This window comes from Pseudocercospora fijiensis, assembly GCF_000340215.1.
Source record: "Pseudocercospora fijiensis CIRAD86 unplaced genomic scaffold MYCFIscaffold_19, whole genome shotgun sequence".
Classification (NCBI taxonomy): domain Eukaryota; kingdom Fungi; phylum Ascomycota; class Dothideomycetes; order Mycosphaerellales; family Mycosphaerellaceae; genus Pseudocercospora; species Pseudocercospora fijiensis.
This window is the reverse complement of record NW_006921550.1, coordinates 214,392-233,145: the sequence shown is the minus strand read 5'-3', so window position 1 is coordinate 233,145 and position 18,754 is coordinate 214,392. Positions and strand designations below refer to the sequence as shown.

The window sequence follows — 18,754 nt, the reverse complement described above, 5'->3', positions numbered from 1 at the left end:
TGTTGACGGTCAGCAACTGCCCACGAGTTTTTGCTTCTGTGTGCAGCAGATAAGGCCAGTGTCGGTGTAAAAAGCAGCTCTTCGTGGAGACTTGGCCCAAGGTTGGCTCCGAGTCAACGTTGGAAAGAAGCTCAAGAAATCCTGCAGGGAAGCGAAGCTGCACGCTCACGCACGCTCACTTCCGAAAACCCAAATGACGTGGCGTCCCGCGCATGTGATCTCCGCAGCTTTTATACGGAATGGCAAAGCACGGTCACACTAAGTATCATGAGATGATCACCACTCACCCGGCTCGGCCGCAAACTTGCCGGCGACTTCCTCAGCCATGATCCCCGGTCTCCGAGGACAACAACTCACTTGGCGAAAGGCAAGTCAGGAGAACTACTGCAAAGGCCGACGGCTTGCGTGGGGCGCCATCAATGCATGCGCACATTGAGCGTCTGTTCTTGAGTTGCTATTCTAGTTTAGCAATAGGCTGGGCAGAGTTCATCAGAAACTCCTCCAAAGCTCGTACTCACTCCGAAAAAGCAGAACATCCCTTACCAATCGATCTCCAGCAACAATTTCTTTACTGGGATCACCCCAAATTCTCGCAAAAGCCGCTGCGACCAATCAACGAGCACACTGGGAGCAAAAGAAGATGCATCGTTATACGTCTGCGATTGTGACATTATTCACACTGGCAAGTACGAATGCCAAACGCTCCGTCTCTCCGCTAACACCGGCCATAGAGATCACTGCTCAGAATGTGCTTTTGGAGATGAGCGACATTGAGCACTTCCGAGCAATCGAGGAAGAAGAGGCAGTCGAACCGTCGTCGCCAGTATATGACGGGAGTTACCCCATCTATCCATCTCGTGGCAATCCAGTCTCGATGCTGCAGCTCACTTTGGACCCTGTCTTGACCGACTTTGGGTCGTCAAGATCGGCACTGGACGTGAACAAAGATTGGTGGATGCCAGATACTCATCGAGCGCCGGAAATCTTGCTAGGTATACCCTGGGATGCTCAAGTCGATGTTTGGTCGATTGGAATCATGGTATGTCACTGCGGTTTGTTACATTCCTTGATGAAACTAAGTCTTCCAAGGCACTAGAGCTGCTCGAGGGCAGGAACTTGTTCCATCCAATTCACGAAGCTCACAAGCAGTATGTATTGCAGTGAACTTGTCTCTGATGCACGTCGGTCCATACTATTATCCGGCCTTGACGGAGGCGTGCTCGGCGAAGGCGCGGCGCACAGAAGAAATCGTGGCTGCTGGCCAGGTGATCTTTTGATGATCTCCGGTATGATGCATCCTGTGATAGTAGCTCTAATGGCAGCGGTAGTCGCCAGTGGGAGCCATCGTCTCATTGTTGTGGTATATACCGTTTTGGGCGCCGGCACGATGGGACTGGCAATCTGTGATTCGAAGATTTTTGCTGGAAAGCTTTGGACGAGGTGCTGATTGCTCGAAACGGGTATCAACCCCTATACATCGGCCTCTTTCTATCTCCATATCAATACAGCTCTTCTCAGCCTTTCACGCCTGAAGTCTGGGCACTGCCCTGCCCTGCGCTTCGAGAGCACGTTGCTGCCAGAGCGGAGATTTTATCAAGGTCATTTCGAATCCGCAATTCCAATCATGCTCTTACTGACTCTTCATGCCCGTTTTCAATGCTAATGCTCCACGTCCCAAACGCCTCGCGATGCCATCAGATCATATGGGTATATATAATTTGCGCCAGTCGTCAACTGCTCGGTGGTGCTTGTTCACTGCTTGCTCCTGCTTCGCCACTCGGTGGTTTTCGCTGAGTTTGCGAATTCAGCCTTTGCGCCTATACGTTCCCGATTCCAGTCAGCGCATTCTCAACGTACCATGATCTCGCATCAATCTCTGTACAACTTCGGCTTCCATCCTTCTCGGATCTCTTGTTCGCGCTCCGCCGCCTCTTGCGCTTCACGTACCTCCATCTCCAAACGCTCCCGTGCTCGCAAGACTTTACTCTGCAAGTAAAAAGACCCGCCTTTCTTCGGATCGTTCATATCAAACAGGTGTTTGAAGCGATCGTGGACGCGACCTAAATCTGCTTGCCCGGCCTTTGGAGGCGGTACGTTTAATATCTTGCAGGCTTCGTCTAACGTAAGGCCAGCTGAGGATAGGGTGTTCGCGGAGGTTTGGTTCTGTTGGGCGAATTTCTGCACACATTGTCAGGACATTATTGGCTGAGGGGGTTCGACGGTAATCCCACCTGCGACGCTGATGCTTGCTTATATCTACACGAATGTCAACATCCTGCCGGAGCAATCCAAGATCTTTTACACCTACGCCTCTGCAAAAGCTCGTCCAAACACCCTTGCGCCGGTGACCTGCAGCAGTCAGACTCTGTCTCGTTCATCTAGTCTTTCCCAAGCTACTCACGAGCACCTGTGTCACTATACGATGCGCCATGATCAAACGAATGAAATGGAGGCAAAGAGCTGGTATGGAAGAAAGTCAAGCCTCGAAAGATCTCTCGGGGGTCGGCGATCGGCAGTTTTCGGTACGATCCGCCAAACAGAAACCTTGACATGACTTCCGGTCAGCCTTACAAGGAACCGCCACGCCAATATCTCACTCATGTATACTCATCAATGCCTCATATACAGCTTGATTCAAACTGCTGGACTTGAGGATGCCGTGGTGATTCACTCCATCCGCGGCGCCTGGTGCTGGCAACCGCACGTAACACGACTTTTCCCGAGAGATCAGCCTGATCCTCATCGAAGAAGGCAATTCAAGACGCAGACTTTCGCCACTCCAACGATACGCTCGTCATGCTCGGTTGCGCGAAGAAGCAGCGCCTCCTTCTCACCACTGCGGCTGCCTGCGATCTGTAACTGTTGATAAGATCGTGCGTCATCCGAGTTTCCAGAAGCACGCTTTTCCGAGAACATCAGGCATCGTCCCATCACCACTGCAGTTGATACAGGCTACGGCAATTCAATATCCAAGCAGATGCAACGCCCGAAATGTGAAGTGAAGGAGTCTTCGGCTTCGGAATGAAGCCCTAATTTGATCTACTGACGACTACTTCCCGGCGAATTCACGATTCCCGCCATCAAGAGCCTCTCACTTCTGCCTTCCACTGCTGGAACGATGGGAGGCTTCACCGTATCAAACAATTGCTGTCCACCGCTATCGCTGACCAGCTTACCGCCCCAATACGCTCGATGCGCAAAGTGGTATAGCGAAGTGGAATCCTCCACAAGCTCTTCGATGCCCTGGAGGCTTCCTCCAGGATGAATATTGTTGAAATCCACGGTCTCGCAGTAGCGTACGATACTGAAAAATTCCTGTGACAATCAACGACATCTATACGGAGTCCATACGAATCGGAGTAACACTGGATAATCCGGAATCCCTGCATTTTCATGGGTTTGAACGAATAGCGCTGACGTTTAGTGGCTAGCAGTAGTGTTGTGGTTTTACAGCCCCTGAGAAATGGAAGTTGTGTACATCGTATATTATACTGGTATACACTCATGGATACACATCGGGTATGCCCGAATACTAGGATATCCGAGCAACATTAAGCAGCTTGGCGGGTTGTAGGCGGGATATCAGCGTATCCGATAACTCCGCCTTGTGTATACAGTGATACACAACGAGCTCGCCTAAAAGGGTCGTATATATAGTGTATTACAGAGCGTGTACACCATCCATAGGTTGGTGGACCCCATCACTAGCTAGCACTCCAACGCGTACAGGGTGTCGTATGCATTCGCGAAGCCGCTCAGTAGTGTTTCCTTCCCGCCTATTCGTTAAAGGTAGATCCGTTACAACGATTAGGAGATGTTGACACGGTCCTTATCCTGGTCTCCGACCGGCTCCGCGAATGCATATGACTCCCCGTACACACTCTGTAGATAGATCCCCTGGAATAAGACTCCGGCATTCGTCGGCAAAACTAAGATTTCGACTAGAGTGAGTGGTCTGATTGCACGAAACGATCAGATCCAATAGGCTGTGCGCGGAATTTAACAGCAATTCTTGCTCGACTTCAGTTGGTCGGACTTAACCGAGGAATTCGTTATGGGGATCAATGGCCTTTTTGGGACACTATCTGCCACGTTTCTTTCGGGTCCTCGCCATATCGTCCACAGGATATATATGCCTCTTGTATCAGCAGAGCTCTCGCTCAAGTCGCGGTCTTGAAACCAGCCATCCTAAGCCAAAATGCATTACTCGAAGGTTCTGAAGGCTCTCTGCCTTCTTGCGCCCGCCGCTCGAGCCTCTCTATGGGTAGACAAAGCTCCAAGCTCCGTGAGACCATATGTTATCGAACATTATGCGAATGCGAATGCCCTCACCATTGGTTCTCAGACGTTTCGATTCCCGGTCACAGGTCCCTCTTCTGGCAACAAGCTCACAATTCTCATGACGAGCGCGCCAGAGTCTGGGGACCTTAGTGTTCTGCCACACATCCATGAAAAATATCATGAGAACTTCTGCTGCTTTAAGGGTCGCGTTCAGCTCTGGGCACACAAATGCAATGACACTGAAGCACGTCTGCTGACGGCCGGCGATTTTGGTAGCGTGCCCGTCGACACCACTCACACCTTCCAGACTCTAGACCCGGACACAGAAATAGTCGGAGTTGTAGCTCCTGGAAGCTTCGAGGATCTTTTCTACTTCCTGGCCACTCAGAACGTTTCGTACGAGACACAAACACCATACACTCCTGTGGATTCTGGCGGCGATGCTGGCTCTGGCACTCCTGCCGAAATCATCTCACAACTGGCTTCCTTCGATGTACATGCAGCACTCAACTTCACGCCGCCTCGAGACCTCGTCAATGGAAGTCGACCCGCTGGTGCAATTTGGCATGATGGCAACAACAACATTCCATCCTCTTCTGGCTCGCCATACTTTATCGCATTAAACTGGGGGCCGAAGTATCTCAACAACTCCACCGGCGCATATCAGATCGTACAGCCTTTCGTAACCCCAGTCACAGGCGAGCAAACCTTCACGGAAGGGACCATAACGCTGGGTCGAAGATTTCCAGATGCTGTTTCGCCGACGTGGAACTTGACTGATCATTTGGTGCTGATTATCGTTGAGGGAGCCATTGACCTAACTATTGCAAATGAGACTGCCACATTGTTGGGAGGCGATGTTGCTTTTGTGCCGGGCGGGACGCCTTTCAGCTATGGCTCCAAGGCTGCTTTTTCGAAGTTCTTGTATGTCTCTGCTGGAGTCGAAGGGCTTGACCAACAGCTTTTGGCTGATTCAGGAGAATGGAACTGGCCTGTGTTTCCTGTCGCATCTCCTTAGGTTCAAGTGCGTGCCAGCCTCTCTTCCTACATCAGATACACCTTCTTCGGTGAGCGAAGAATCTCTGATCCAATCATGTTTAAAAAGGCCCAGGAAATGCCATATCTATAAGCCTTCATCAAAGAGTCACTCGGGATTCATCCTGCTACTGGGCAAATCATTGGACGTCTTCCCAGCAGGAACGTGCGTCGGTGCCAATGCCAGTCCCACCCAGAGCGATGGCCGGGGCCTAAAGTGTAGACTTCGAGATTGGATGGTATGTTATTCAAATTTTGACAGGGTCGAGTACATGTACTGGAAAGAACATATCGTACCGCATCTGGCATTGGGATCAACCTATTAATGTCTCTAAAAATCGTTCGAGCAGACAACATTCGGAAATTTCGTACACTCATCTCCATTAAAGTTTCTTGTCAAAGCGAACGTATGCCGCCGCTGTTGATGTTGTTGTGGTCGTTATGGCGCCTGCTGTGGCGTAGCTCAATGCGATACAGGTCTGTGGAAGAACACACCAGCAAACCTGTCATCATTTTTCACCACAGTTGGTGACAGCCTTGGACAAGCGTATGAGCCAATCGTCGGGAGCTTAATGCATATGACAGCGAAAGTGGACCGGAACTTGTGGCGAGACACATCGAAAGATCGAGGCTGTCAGGTGAAGTTTCCTTGCCGCACGGACAAGGAAGGAATTGACCAATCAGAAGTGAGGTAATCACGGCTCAAATCGGTCTACATCATTGAGAACAAACAGCATTTATAGCGACTCACTGGCTGCTTCCTCTTGCATATTCGACATTCAACTCGACCCAGACAAACACTGGATCAAGCACATCGATCAGCAATATCACCCTTCGACACTTCAATAACCCAACATATCAACGAAACCACCACACAATGTCTGCACCAACAGCCGCCGTTCCAGCAACATGCTGTGGCCGTGAGGGAGGCTGTATCTGCGCCAAAGAGGCAACGTGCTCCTGTGGCAAGCAGGCTGCTCTGCACTGCAATTGTGAGAAGGCTCAGACGGAGAACAAGGTTGTCGGTGCTCGATGCTCTTGCAGTAAGTACGAGCCAAGATCTTTTGCCAACGCCAGTACTGACTCAATGATAGACCAACGTCCAGCCGGAGAGTGCACCTGCAGCCGCAAGCAAACTGAGAATGCGAAAGTGAGCGGATCGACTTGTGCCTGTGGCAAGCGAGCTGCCGACTCTTGCTCGTGCGGTGGAACCGAGAGTGCTGCCAGCGAGCTTGAGACCGACTTCACCACTCGCCGCCCTTGATTGAGGTTTGCGAGGCACGACTGTATAGTTATCATTGGACTGGCGTTGAGGAAATGCTATGACCCGGCTCCGAAGTGAGAAGCCCGATGGAGTTTGCTGTGGTTTTTGCGATGATACCATGAGGGAGGATGGGTCCATCAAATCAGCTCATCAATTCACAACTGAATACTTGATTGAACCACTTTTCCTTCCGACTTGCGTGTACACCGTCCATGGTGACTCAACCTCATTTCTCGCCGCCATCAACTAAAGACACCGCTTATAAGAGCAAGATGTCCAGATGAAGTCGAGTTTGAGTTGACAGGCATAAGTTGACGTGCAGCCAGGACATTGATGGCGAGATCTGCGCGCTACGATTTCTCTACCCGTACCAATGATCCCACTTTCCTACTCCACCTCCAAATAATTTCAACAACCTCCTCACCACAACCACAATCATGGCACCTTCACAAGCAGATCTCAAGACCCTACAAGACCTCATATCCACCACACAATCCCTACTCAAACAATTCTCCGCCACCCTCACAACCACCGAGACCAAAATCGACCCCATCGAAAACCCTCCAAACCCACTCGACGTCCTCCGCGACTCCGCCAAACTCCTAAAAGCCCACACCACAAAAATCTCCCTCCTCGCAATCAACAAACCCTTCACCCCCACCGCAATAACAAAAGTCCTCCGCGACCTATCCTCAACATGTCTCCCCGCCATGCTCTCCGCCTCACAGATCTGCACGCTGCAAGAAAAATCCATCTGGGGAACGACAATCTCTCACGAACTCCGCATCAGAATTAAACGCGTATTCCTAGAAATCCAAAATCTCCTCACCGAACTACATTCGATTTCGAACGGGAATGATGCGGGATCTTCCACCGCGAGAGATTCTTTGAGTAGTACAGGCGTAGTATGGGATTCTTGCGATGCTCTGATCGCTTTGAGTCATATGGGAATTGCTGGGTTGGCGGTGCAGAAGGCGGAGCAGTATCGCGATACGATCAAAGATGCGATTGCGGAGTTGCAGGAGTGGAAAGAGGGGACGGATTTAGACGCTGAGGGACATGATGGGGATGAATTGTTGGGGAGTGATGATGAGGGGGTCGATGGGGAAGAGGTGGATAGTTTGGATGAGATTTTCAATGCGGCGAATTCTATGCCGAAGGATCGGCCGGAGTTGAAGGAGTTGGTGGAAGTGGCGGAGGGCAGGTTGAAGAAAGTTGTGTTTTTGTATACGGCGCTTGGGAAGAGGAGGTTTAAGGAGTATAGGGTTGAGATGGGGAAGGTGGAGGTTGTGGATCGGGTTTTGATGGGGTTGTCCGTGGTGCAGAACGGGGTTGATGAGTTGATTAGTAAGTTTTATGATTTGGATGAGGATGGGGCGAAGGAGGAGTTGGAGAAGTGTGTGAGGGAGGCGAAAGATGCGGCTGCGTTGGTCAGGTTGGATTGGAGTGGGAAGGAAGATGAGTTTACTGCTTGGAGCAAGAAATGGGAGGAGGCGCTTGAGTGAGGAAGGCTTTCGACAATCTATGAACAGCCATTGCAACCCAAAGTGAGGAAAATCATGCAGCGCTACATCCAACTACGAAACGTGGGTGTTTACAAGACTCATTTGCGAGGGACAAATTCGCACTTTTAGCGGGACATGTGTCAGCGTCGCCGCCAGTATCACTCCTCCCAGCGCCTTCTCTCAAGACTCTAGCCTCTACAAAGCCATCCAAGCGACACCTGCAAGACCCAGCATACCACACGAGATGAGCAGTTTGAAGCTCTCGAAAGCAGCCACGGCAGGAGCAGAACCTTTTTTGGAAGTGGATGTTGAATTGCCAGCATGGCCGGAGGTGGTGTCGTTGTGACCACTAGTCGCATTTCCTCCACTATGTCCAGCAGTAGGACTTGGTGTCGAGGTTGCTTTCGAGCTTGCCGTCGAGGTTGCTTTCGCGGTTGCTGTCGAGCTTGGGGTCGAGCCACCCACAGCACTGTTCAAGGACTTGCACATGGAAGGATCGAGAGATGTAGACTTGAACGTCTCGCCCTTAGCTGCCAGTGCAGCGGTACAGATTTTCGTGGTAGCGTCAGCGGCCTCTGTGAGACAATAATTTAGCTAATGCAGTCGATGGGCTCTGAGGCACTGTGATCTGGCATACTCATCAATTCATCAGAACTGCAAGTTTTGTCTGCCATGGCATTGCACAGACATGGTATGACCACTTTGGCGACATCTGCTGCTCCGGTTGTGCATTGACAGTGCACGTCAGTCGGGCCGCATGTCGTGGCGGTAATGCCCTGAGTGAAACAGCTAATAGCACATGCTGGAATCAACTTGATGGCCTGAGTAGTGTCCGTCAAGTCTTGAGCGACAGCGAAGGCCGCGAGGGTAAAGATCGAGGTATAGATTGCGTGCATTGTGAATGATCTAAAGTCGAAAGGCTGGAAGATGATCTATCTTAGATGATGTGTCTTCGAAAACGAGCGAAAGAAGCCTAGAATAATAGATTGGTCAAGAAACAGGAGGTGATCTTCTCGTTCAGAAGAAGCTATCGGAAGGGAGATGAAGTGTTGTTCATCTCACGTTCGGGAGACTCGGGACGGTGCTGGCATCGAATCATAAAGACGCTGGAAGTAGATATAAGTATATCAACCTAAACAAGGGTGTAGATCGCGCCGCCACGGCGGCTAGGTTTGCTACGGCGCTTGTCCACTTCTATGGTTATTAATAGGCTATATATAGACCGCTAAGAGGTCCAATTTCGAGCCAATTTGAAGCCTTGTAATAGCATAGTATAGGCCTGCTTACAATGAAGCCAAACTAGACCTTATCTAGAGACCATTTCCACCTATTTGTTTATCGACCTATTCTACCTCTTCCTCGTATTACGTGCCGCCTTTGTTTTAACCTTACTATCGCTAATTCCACGCTCTTTATTATGTATAAGCCTTCGTACGCTAAACACCTATCGCCTAAGGATGTAGAGTTGTTGCTTAGTAAGCTAGAAGTTAAGCGGCCGGTACGTATATCTCGTAAACCGTAATAATCTCGTACTAAGCGTATTGTTGTAGTTTGAGAGCCCGTTTCTACTAAATCTGTACGATCGAAGGCGCCTATTCTTCTACCCTACTAGTAGTAATAAGGGCATTCGAATAGAAGGCTTCGAATACGACGAATACCGCCATTTCGTATCGAACGTGTAGTACTGCAAGAACCGGCTAAACTACCTGTCGAATAATAGCAATAGGCGACTATATCGACGACTTAGCTTTAAGTGTCGCATCTATAAGCGCTATATAGACTATTAGCGCGCGGAAATGGCTCTAGAAGTCGTTGTAACTGCTTAAATGCGTAAGAGGCCTTAGCGGAAGCGTATAGCGTATACGAAGCCTTGTTTCGACTATCGCGCGAAGTTAACTATTATCGAGGTCTACGAGAAGCGACTAAGAGCCGAATTTAGCGAGTTTCTCGATAACTGCGTACTACGTAGTCTACCTAATAGTTTGACGGTCGTAAGACCGGCTTACGTAATGCTTTTACCGCTAAATAAGTGCTATTCGTATAGTCTCGAGTTTGTCGATAGTCTAGTAGTTAATGATAGTGTAAAGGCCGTATAGAAAGAGATACTCGATTTTCGAGCTAGTAAGTAGATTCTTAGCACCTTACAGACCTTATATTAACCTGTTTCTAGGCTCAACGTTAGTCGCTTAGTTAGTAGAAGAAATGAGACGGCCTAAACAGAAGCAAGTATAGCACGACGCTAGCGCCGTAGCAATTACTCGAGACCGCGTTAGTAACGCTAATCGAGAAGTCCTTTATCGATTAAGTAATAAGCGAAGAGATAGTGCGGAAATAGGGGTTATAGCCTAACTTTAGCAGGTATACGACTACTTGAGCGCTAAATTCAGCGGTAGACGAGGCCTCGTACGAATAATTAAGTCTCGTAGACTTAATAGAAAGCTATATAGAGGCCTTGTTTAGGCTTCTAACTAGCAACTTCGAGCCCTTCGCAACTATAGGTCTTTGTTTCTATTAGACTCGACCTATTGTACGAATAAGCTGAAATAGCCTCTGTCGATAGTCTACGTCCGCAATAACTACCTTAAATAGCTTCTAGCGGCTCACTTCCTTCTAGACTACGAGCAGGTATACCTAATTGAGATAGCAATCTCAACCCTTTAAGAAATAGCTCAATCCGACTAGATTAAGAAGGTTAGCGAATACGATAGATATAGGAAGCACTTCTACGTTAACGACGGCTGTTCTAGTAAAGCTAAAGATTAAGACGATTTAAACTGGACTAAACAGTCTTCTTAGATACCGCTATAGTCGATTACTAACGACTTAGCGAGTAAGCAACTCGGTATAAGTTAAGGCCTTGTAGATTGTAGCATTATTTAGCGCCTCTGCTAACGCCATCTTATCAAAACCCTCGAGAAGCACTTTAAGCGCTTTCTAACTACCTTTAAGGCTATAACCAACGCATTGTTTATTGTAAGAGACTAAGAAGAATGCTAGCACTTTATTGAGACTGTATAGAGCGACCTACTAAGCTATAATACACTAAAGGCGGTCGAGAAATTGGACTATTTAAAGAAGAAGTGGATAGCTTCTAAGAGCGATCGATAGGCGACTTAGGCACGGCTCGGAGATCCCCTTTTAATAGCCGTTCGAACAACTAGTCTACTAGAGGGCTATTACGTACACTTAAAGCGCCGAGATAAGCGTTAGATGCGTAAATAGAGCTTGCGAGGTGCGTATTCGTCCCCTATTTATAATGTTGTCCGAATTTATATAAAAGAAGCCCTCTTCTGCATTTTTTAGAATAGCTAGAATTCCTTAGAACGGCTCCTTCGACTACATTCTTCTTCCCTTCTATACTACAACTACTAACAACAACTGACTGTTTCTAGGCCTTATAATACACCTATTCCAACTCGACGATTATATCCGCGAGCGCGTACGACAAAACGGTATTGTCGATACCTACGGTTAGCTGCTAATATAGCGGAAATACAACACTCCGGCCTTCAAACACCTACTACTTTCGGTGCAGAAGAAGATAGCTAATAAGCTTATATAGTATTATAAGGATATAGACAATAACAAGCCTGCTTAGCGGATGGCTCTACCTGCTTTATACGACGACGTATGCACTAAATGCTTCTGCTACTTCTAGTATAGCTATCACCTGCCTTGCAAGCATATCTAGCGCTTCTATATTACTAGTGCGAGTGTTCTTACGCTACGACGTTGTCAGTTATATAAGAGCCGCTTTCAAGGTCTAAATAGCAATCTTATACACCCTAAGTAGTATAATACTAGGCTTGTTATCGATAACGACAACTAGTTAGGTAAAGCGACCTACGTTGATATTAATAAGGCTCTAGGAGTGTTACGAAAGCGCCGAGTCAAGGAATACTTCTATTCTATACAAGAAGCAGTTATACAGGCCTTCTTCCGCTTCTACGATGCGTAGGCTTCCAATCTAAACGACGCTTAGCAATACGAGGCCCTCCTATAGTAGATAACTAACCACGCCTTAATAAACTAGAAGTTGATAAACGATCACATAAACGACTGGTTTAAACGTGGCGCTAAAGAGGCCAAATTAACACCTTATCGTACTTCTAAGTAGCGAGGTGTTAACGATAGGCCGTTACGGCAACTAGTCTTCTATATAGCCGCATTGCTAACTCCGCCTCTATCAGTTGCCTCAACTAATACTAACCTTCTAGATATATATAGGCCTCGCATTATTGTCGAAGGCTATTCTTTGCTAGTCTACGGTCTACCTAATAAGAACGGCTTTGTTGCTTAGGTCGAAGACAGTAAAGAAGACGCACTATACGAGGTTAAGGATGACCTATTTAATAGCCTCTTAGATACAGACCTTCTACAATTAACGCTAATTAGTCGATTGCCGCTATCTTTGCTAAAGGACGCTAGCAAAAGTGATTAACACGATAACGACGAGGCATCAAGGCATTAATAGCCGTTGCTATCCTCCTTACTAGACGATTTGCCCTTACTAAGTGAGCTATTTCTACCTTCTATAGTAGAGCTACCTTCTATAGCAGAGCTACCTTCTATAGCAGAGCCACCTTCTATAGCAGAGCCACCTTCTATAGCAGAGCCACCTTCTATAGTAGAGCTACCTTCTATAGCAGAGCTACCTTCTATAGCACTATCTATAGCTCTACATTCTTTACCTATATAGTCGCCTAGTAAGGACACTTTAATTGATCTACTGCAGCTATTAGGTAGCTCTTATAAACCTCGTCGTTAGAAGCCTTTAATCAGTAAGCCTATAACACCTTCGAAACGCGCTCGTAGAAGGTTATACGTAGGTGCACTACCTAAACCGTACCGGATAGATCAATCCTCTCGTATACTATCTCCTATACTAATTAGACTACTAAAACGACGGATCTAAGGAGAGGTTGTCGCTTCTAAGCGGTAGAAGTGGTAGTGCTAAGGTGCAGGCGTAGACTTAGTCGTTTTCGAGCGATTACGGCTGTTCGGAACGGTAGAAATCCGAGGTAATTGGGTTGCACAAGGGGTGTTTACAATACCCCGATTTGTACACTAATTTTGGTGGTTATAGGGCACTCTGCAGGGTGGTACGGAACCCATAGGGTGTGCTTAAGCTACCTCGAATTTACTTTCTAGGTTGATCTACTCGCATCTGCGAATGGTCTCGTGCGCTTTCCCCTCGGAGTCGAATGCCAATGCGTCGGGCTGGGACTGGGGCGGATGATGCAAAATCCTAAAAGACACTCGACCTTGTGATATGGGTTGAAAGCTGGGCAACTGTACCAACAAGAGGCACCGGAAGCGATGATGGCAGAAAGGGCGCAACGATTGACGGTCGACACAAGTGTCTGAAGATCATGTCGGAAGGCCGAACGCGCGCCGTCGAATCCGCTGTGTTCTTTGGCGCTGCAATGGCGCAGGTCAAAGTGACAGGGTAGATGATGTTTCAATTTTATAAGGCACGCAAGCACGGCGCACGGCACTGGAGCTAAAAATACCGATGCATGCTTTTGGTCCTCTGCAACCATAAGTTATACAGTATCCTTTCACGTTTCATGGGTATCCACAACCAACCCTTGCTATAACAAGGCACCCTGCAATATCGTGTTCAAAAGAAGGCATACAAGCGAGGCAATCTCGTCCAATTAAGCGTCTGTCTATTAACTATATGTCCTGTTATTATATTACGTAAAGATGCTAAAATCTCTATAGTAAGGACTAGACAAGCTATTCTAGCTTAATAACCGAAACAATAACTACCTTTCTTTAGTATCTAGTATAGTGTCTACGCCGCTATATAACCCTTACTATTCTACGATAGAATAAGCCTATAATCGCCTCTACTTCCGCCTCTATAATCGAGTCCTAATAGTCCTATATTATCTCTTAATGCCGCTAGTCGCTCGAAGGGTATCTATACTAGCTATTAAGCCGATATTTTATAAGAGCCTATACGTTCTCGATTAGGTTAAGATTAGGCGAGTTTAGTAGCTATATATCTAAGCAATAGTCGACGTTAGCTATAGTAAGAGCATCTCGAGTAATACAAGCCTTATAGATTAAGGCGCTATTAAGGATTAGTAATAGCTGCTAAGGTAGTAGTTACTAGACAATAGTAAGTAGATAAACAAGTAGGTTAAAGGCTTAAAGCTATCTTTTAAGAGGTCTTCTTCTACCCTCTACGTAGCTATCTTTATAGCTACTTCCTCGTAGAAGCGGACAACCTCTAGCAATATATAGTTAATAAAGGACCGCGTACTAATCTTGCCCTAAGTACGGTCCTAATAGACTATTCGGCTCTTCTACTTACTAGCAATAAGGGCGAAGTAGTACTATGTCTTAATACGCCGGAAACGAGGTCTAAGGCAGTTAGGCTCGTATGCCTTACTAATAAGATGCGTTATAAACATACGCGAAGATCTACCTTATCTAAAGGCTATACTATCGAAGAAGATTATTGTCCTACTAGCATCTAACTAGTCGAGGTACTACGTACTAAATTAAGGCCTTAAATCGATTATATCCGCGTCTAATAATAGAGCCCTTCTTATAACGCGTCTATAGTATCTAAGCTCGTTTAATTAACGCCTAATAGTCGATACTAAACACTCGAGACCGAGCTTTTCTTTAATCTCGGCGTAGCTAGCTCTACGACCTTCTACTAACTCTATAACGAAGTTAATAATACGGTTAGCAATAGGTACACTAAACTAACGTAGGCCCTATGTAACGCGTTAAAGGGTTAGTGTTTCCGGCTTGTTAGTAACGCGTTACACCGTCGAATACGGCTTATTAAGGAAGGCTAATATCCTCGTTAGATACTAACTAAGAAAGCGGCGAAGAAATTTAATAGCGTAGCGTATAAAGGCTAGAATAATGCGATAGCGCTAACGGCCGTTCTCGAGAGCCTCGCGAGTATTCTAAGGTATACGTTAACTAAGTAGTATAGAAGGTTTATTAGTCGATAGTTGCTAAAGCTATAGAAGTCGTCGTCGACCGATAATCTAAGTAGATTAAGAAGATTAAGAAGACTAAGAAGGTTAAGGAGTCTAGTAAGGAGGCAACTCCTCGATAGGCTCTATTATAGTATAGTAGTTAATAGATTAATATCCTATCTATAGTAGCTTCTATACGCCTTTTATAATCTCTAAGTACCCCTTATCGCGTCGATAACTACTACTATAGGGACGCGGAAGTCGCGGTTCCTTTACTGTTTCGCAATTCTCGTACCTAGCGGCTATCTAGCTATCTTAGTCGCTTCCGCTAGGGCACTAGCCTCCTTTTATACTAGTCTTCTACCTATTTTATAAGGAACTAAGGTTATAAAAGAGGCCTACAACCTATATAGTATAATAAGCTTAGCAGACAGGGCTCTATAGAAGAGGCACTATAGAAGCGTAGTTTCGAGCTAATTTAGGGCTACTTTAGCGCTTAGTCTAACCTATAATCGGACAAGTAGCTATCGACTACCTTGTTAACCGATAGACATACCTTGTAACAACCCCTGTCTACCCTTGCTAACCTATATAAACCCACATAACCTCTGCTAGTGTAGTGGCCATTCAGTCTATTCAGTGGCCATAGACCCTTACAATACCCATCAGATCTGGAAGGGTACTGTATCGATACAAATTCTCCTTGGCCTCGCTTGGAGAAGCTTCGCCTCCATATCGCTCTTGGAGCTGCACCTCGACATCCTCTGCATTCTCATCGCCGTCATTTCTCTTGTATGTTGTCCCGGACGATGGTCTACGCCGCCAAGTGATTATCAACCGTTGAGATCTTTTAGTGCCGAGCCTATGCTGCCGGCGAGAGAGAAAATACAATATAATCAATGTTTGTTGGCCTCGTGATATTTCACGAGGTGGCTGTACAGGCTGACAACTGAGCACACAATCGCACGAGTGCATCGCCCGCGTTACACAGTGTGAGTGGCAACATGGCTTCACATATATTGATTCATGCCTCTTGGGGTCCGGAACTATCTACACGAACCCTGACCGTTGGAGCCAGAGACGAAAGGGTGTACTTTCAGCCTCGCGGAAGGCCACATAAATTCCAAGATTGTGCTATGCTGCAGCCTGCAGTCTCCCCATCCAGCTAGCTAGGCAGCCTCAAGTCGTCGGCTCTCCTTGATGCTGCGATACATGGCGCTCATCACTTCATCCGGACTTTGGCAAACGCAAGCTTATTATGCCCGAATGGCGATCGCCAGCTGCTATTGCATCTTGATTTTATTGGTTGCCGCCAAGGGATTTCGTTGATATCTGGAAAGCCGTTGGCTTGTTGACATTTGCTGACGCCGCCCGGCCATGCTCGTTCAAACGTTGTGGGTCTTGGCGCGATGCTTTTGTTGAACAAAAGTGGCATACGGCGATATCTCCTGCTGACTCAGACCTCCATAGGAAAGAACACGAGGACTATATCCATATGCACAGTGGCACTGTGCAAGTTGGAGTCGTATATGCAATGCTCGCAACGGACGAACGTTCGGCAGTCGGCCGAAGTCGAGTCGGCAGCTACGAATCTCTGTCTCGGATGGACCTTGGAATCCTTCGTCTTGCCGCTAAAGCTTACAACTTGTAAGCAGGATCAGCTCCATTCGTATAACATCGCTCCGAATACTTGGAGGAAGAGCGTGAACATCAAAAACGGACACCTATTTCGTGTGGCGCCTGTCAGCTCGAATCTTGAAGAAGGAAGGTATAGATTGACAAAGTGCACACACAACAAAGCATCCAAAGCAAGCAAAGAGTCACCAGGATCCACATCTTGACACTCGATCAGGTGCACAAGATCACAGTGGTGCGATAAGCCTCTCTATATCCAAACAGCGGAACCGTAAACCCAACTTCCAAAAAAAAACACCTTAGCCCACAATGGTCCTCATCCACACTCAAATCGAAATCGCAGCCCCTCCAGAAAAAGTCCGGGACATCTTCCTCGACTTCCCCAAGCTCTCAGAATGGCACAAGGGACTCTTCAAGGCCATCGAATACGCACCAGGAAAGACGACCGCAGATGTCGGCGATAAGCTCAAAGTCATCGGTGAAGGCATGACATTTGAGCCAATAGTCTTGGTATGTACAAAAGCACGGCGGGAAGAATCCGCTGTATTGACATGATATGTACAGGAGAACTCACCTGCCAAACTCGAGTGGAGGGGAAGCTTACCATATATCTTTACTGGGATTCACTCGTACCAGTTTAGACCTAGTCAAAAGAATCCTGGACATACGACTCTTGTGCAAGAGGAGAATTTTACTGGACTGCTTTCGCCTCTTATGTGGACTTCATTTGGCTCGAGTACGAAAGCTGGGTTTGAGAAGCTTAATGCGGATTTGAAGGCGAAGGTGGAGAGCTCTTGAATTGCACGTGCTGGCATGAAACAAGTTCGTCATGCGAGCGATTTCGCAGCCATTCTATAATTGCTTCCTTGTCTACAAAGCAACAGGATACTCCGTCGTCTCAATCTTCTCGGGATACACCATATCATTCTGCTTCCTAACCTCATCCATCACACGCATGATAACCAAGCTCTCTTCCAAACTCTCATATTTCCCCTCTTTCCTCCCGTCTCTTATAGCGTAAGCACACTCATCCGCCTCCCAGAACATACCATGTCCCACACCTTCTGCATTCCAATGACTCTTAGGACCAAATCCATTCTGCCATCCACTGCCCTTACCCGGACCAGGGTGTTCCCACTCCTTCTCTTCAACCGTTCCGTCATTCAGCACAAGCTTGGTCTTAGTAGGTCTGAAAGCAGGAGAAAAGACCTGAATTTCACCCTCCGTACCCTGAGCCCGAACCGCAGGAGTGTCCCTAACTTGCAACGCAGTCCTGAAGCCCGTCGTAGCAACGCCATGAGCATTAGGCAGACCGTCTCTTGGGAAACTCAAAAGAATTGTCGTCTGCTCATCAACCCCAGTCTTATACTTATTCATGGTACTGAGAACGCTCGGAGCCTTCGGGTTCTTCTGTGTATCGTAGAGAGTCTGGAAGAGCCAAGTCAAAGTATAGATTCCGAGATCGAGAAGTGCTCCACCTGCGAGATCCATATTGACCATTCTGTGCTTGCCGTCGGCGAAAACTTGCTCTGGTGGTAAACCTATGCTCAGATCTGCTTGTGCTCGGTAGACGGTTCCGATCTTGCCGGATGTGATGATGTCTCGGACATAGATGGAAAGAGGGAAGTATCTGACCCAGACAGCTTCCATTAAGAACAAATTCTTTTCCTTTGCGAGCTTGATCAGAGTCTCTAATTGCTTGGCGTTGGTTGTGAAGGCTTTCTCGCAGAGGACATTCTTGCCCGCTTCCAGACAGAGTCTGGCATTCTGGTAGTGGTGGCTGTGCGGTGTTGCCACGTAGATGATGTCCACGTTCGGGTCGGCGACCAGCTCTTTGTATGATCCGTATGCTTTTGCAGACTCTGGAGCTCGCACCTCTTTCAAGAAGGCCTTGGCACGATCTGCTGAAGAGGACGAAGCGGCAGCTACGACGACGTGCTCAATATCTGTAACGCCTCTTGTCTCTGGATTGACCCAAAGGTCTCGAGAGAAGGACTCGGCGATGCCGCCAGTGGCTAGAATGCCCCATTTGAGCTGGTATTTCGACATTGTCGGAGGAGTTGAGGTAGAAGGCGTTGACTGTA

At 47.5% G+C, this 18,754-nt stretch overlaps 8 protein-coding genes across 8 annotated transcripts; 5 read left to right on the top strand and 3 right to left on the bottom strand.

The window, feature by feature from the left end:
- Positions 1-325: 325 nt before the first annotated feature.
- Positions 326-2,101, top strand: MYCFIDRAFT_209398 (uncharacterized protein; the record flags this gene model as incomplete). The annotated part of the gene is made up of 10 exons (XM_007934354.1): positions 326-335; positions 373-405; positions 438-450; positions 494-664; positions 688-857; positions 884-937; positions 963-1,052; positions 1,081-1,216; positions 1,243-1,403; positions 1,430-2,101. The coding sequence occupies 10 exons, from the start codon at positions 326-328 to the stop codon at positions 1,792-1,794; spliced, it is 1,203 nt and encodes a 400-aa protein (XP_007932545.1). The 3' UTR covers positions 1,795-2,101.
- Positions 1,430-2,443, bottom strand: MYCFIDRAFT_212748 (uncharacterized protein). Its single transcript, XM_007934353.1, has 5 exons — positions 2,402-2,443; positions 2,309-2,349; positions 2,232-2,256; positions 1,858-2,178; positions 1,430-1,790 (listed from the first exon to the last, which is right to left on the bottom strand). Exons 1-4 carry the CDS (start codon positions 2,429-2,431, stop codon positions 1,870-1,872), a joined length of 405 nt encoding a protein of 134 aa, XP_007932544.1. The 5' UTR covers positions 2,432-2,443; the 3' UTR covers positions 1,430-1,790; positions 1,858-1,869.
- Positions 2,444-4,198: 1,755 nt separating this feature from the next.
- MYCFIDRAFT_65382 (uncharacterized protein) lies at positions 4,199-5,299 on the top strand (the record flags this gene model as incomplete). Its single annotated transcript, XM_007934302.1, has 1 exon — positions 4,199-5,299. One exon carries the CDS (start codon positions 4,199-4,201, stop codon positions 5,297-5,299), a length of 1,101 nt encoding a protein of 366 aa, XP_007932493.1.
- An 800-nt stretch (positions 5,300-6,099) lies between these two features.
- On the top strand, positions 6,100-6,752 carry MYCFIDRAFT_71082 (uncharacterized protein). Its single transcript, XM_007934308.1, has 2 exons — positions 6,100-6,359; positions 6,411-6,752. The coding sequence occupies exons 1-2, from the start codon at positions 6,194-6,196 to the stop codon at positions 6,578-6,580; spliced, it is 336 nt and encodes a 111-aa protein (XP_007932499.1). The 5' UTR covers positions 6,100-6,193; the 3' UTR covers positions 6,581-6,752.
- Positions 6,753-6,825: 73 nt separating this feature from the next.
- MYCFIDRAFT_205551 (uncharacterized protein) lies at positions 6,826-8,085 on the top strand (the record flags this gene model as incomplete). Its single annotated transcript, XM_007934352.1, has 1 exon — positions 6,826-8,085. The coding sequence occupies exon 1, from the start codon at positions 7,018-7,020 to the stop codon at positions 8,083-8,085; it is 1,068 nt and encodes a 355-aa protein (XP_007932543.1). The 5' UTR covers positions 6,826-7,017.
- MYCFIDRAFT_212746 (uncharacterized protein) lies at positions 8,047-9,077 on the bottom strand. Its single transcript, XM_007934351.1, has 2 exons — positions 8,723-9,077; positions 8,047-8,660 (listed from the first exon to the last, which is right to left on the bottom strand). The coding sequence occupies exons 1-2, from the start codon at positions 8,979-8,981 to the stop codon at positions 8,281-8,283; spliced, it is 639 nt and encodes a 212-aa protein (XP_007932542.1). The 5' UTR covers positions 8,982-9,077; the 3' UTR covers positions 8,047-8,280.
- Positions 9,078-16,577: 7,500 nt separating this feature from the next.
- Positions 16,578-18,735, bottom strand: MYCFIDRAFT_184262 (uncharacterized protein). Its single transcript, XM_007934350.1, has 2 exons — positions 17,235-18,735; positions 16,578-17,180 (listed from the first exon to the last, which is right to left on the bottom strand). Exon 1 carries the CDS (start codon positions 18,717-18,719, stop codon positions 17,541-17,543), a length of 1,179 nt encoding a protein of 392 aa, XP_007932541.1. The 5' UTR covers positions 18,720-18,735; the 3' UTR covers positions 16,578-17,180; positions 17,235-17,540.
- MYCFIDRAFT_43995 (uncharacterized protein) lies at positions 16,980-17,468 on the top strand (the record flags this gene model as incomplete). Its single annotated transcript, XM_007934281.1, has 2 exons — positions 16,980-17,180; positions 17,235-17,468. 2 exons carry the CDS (start codon positions 16,980-16,982, stop codon positions 17,466-17,468), a joined length of 435 nt encoding a protein of 144 aa, XP_007932472.1.
- Positions 18,736-18,754: the final 19 nt, after the last annotated feature.

Excerpts from the sequence above, each read along its gene's own strand:
- MYCFIDRAFT_71082 (XM_007934308.1), top strand. The coding sequence starts at position 6,194 with ATGTCTGCACCAACAGCCGCCGTTCCAGCAACATGCTGTGGCCGTGAG. Across the intron at positions 6,360-6,410 it reads CGGTGCTCGATGCTCTTGCA|ACCAACGTCCAGCCGGAGAG; the intron begins GTAAGTACGAGC and ends ACTCAATGATAG.
- MYCFIDRAFT_212746 (XM_007934351.1), bottom strand. The coding sequence starts at position 8,981 with ATGCACGCAATCTATACCTCGATCTTTACCCTCGCGGCCTTCGCTGTC. Across the intron at positions 8,661-8,722 it reads CAGTTCTGATGAATTGATGA|AGGCCGCTGACGCTACCACG; the intron begins GTATGCCAGATC and ends ATTGTCTCACAG.
- MYCFIDRAFT_184262 (XM_007934350.1), bottom strand. The coding sequence starts at position 18,719 with ATGTCGAAATACCAGCTCAAATGGGGCATTCTAGCCACTGGCGGCATC.
- MYCFIDRAFT_212748 (XM_007934353.1), bottom strand. The coding sequence starts at position 2,431 with ATGGCGCATCGTATAGTGACACAGGTGCTC. Across the intron at positions 2,257-2,308 it reads GGACGAGCTTTTGCAGAGGC|ATATAAGCAAGCATCAGCGT; the intron begins GTAGGTGTAAAA and ends ACATTCGTGTAG. Across the intron at positions 2,179-2,231 it reads AGCAAGCATCAGCGTCGCAG|AAATTCGCCCAACAGAACCA; the intron begins GTGGGATTACCG and ends CAATGTGTGCAG.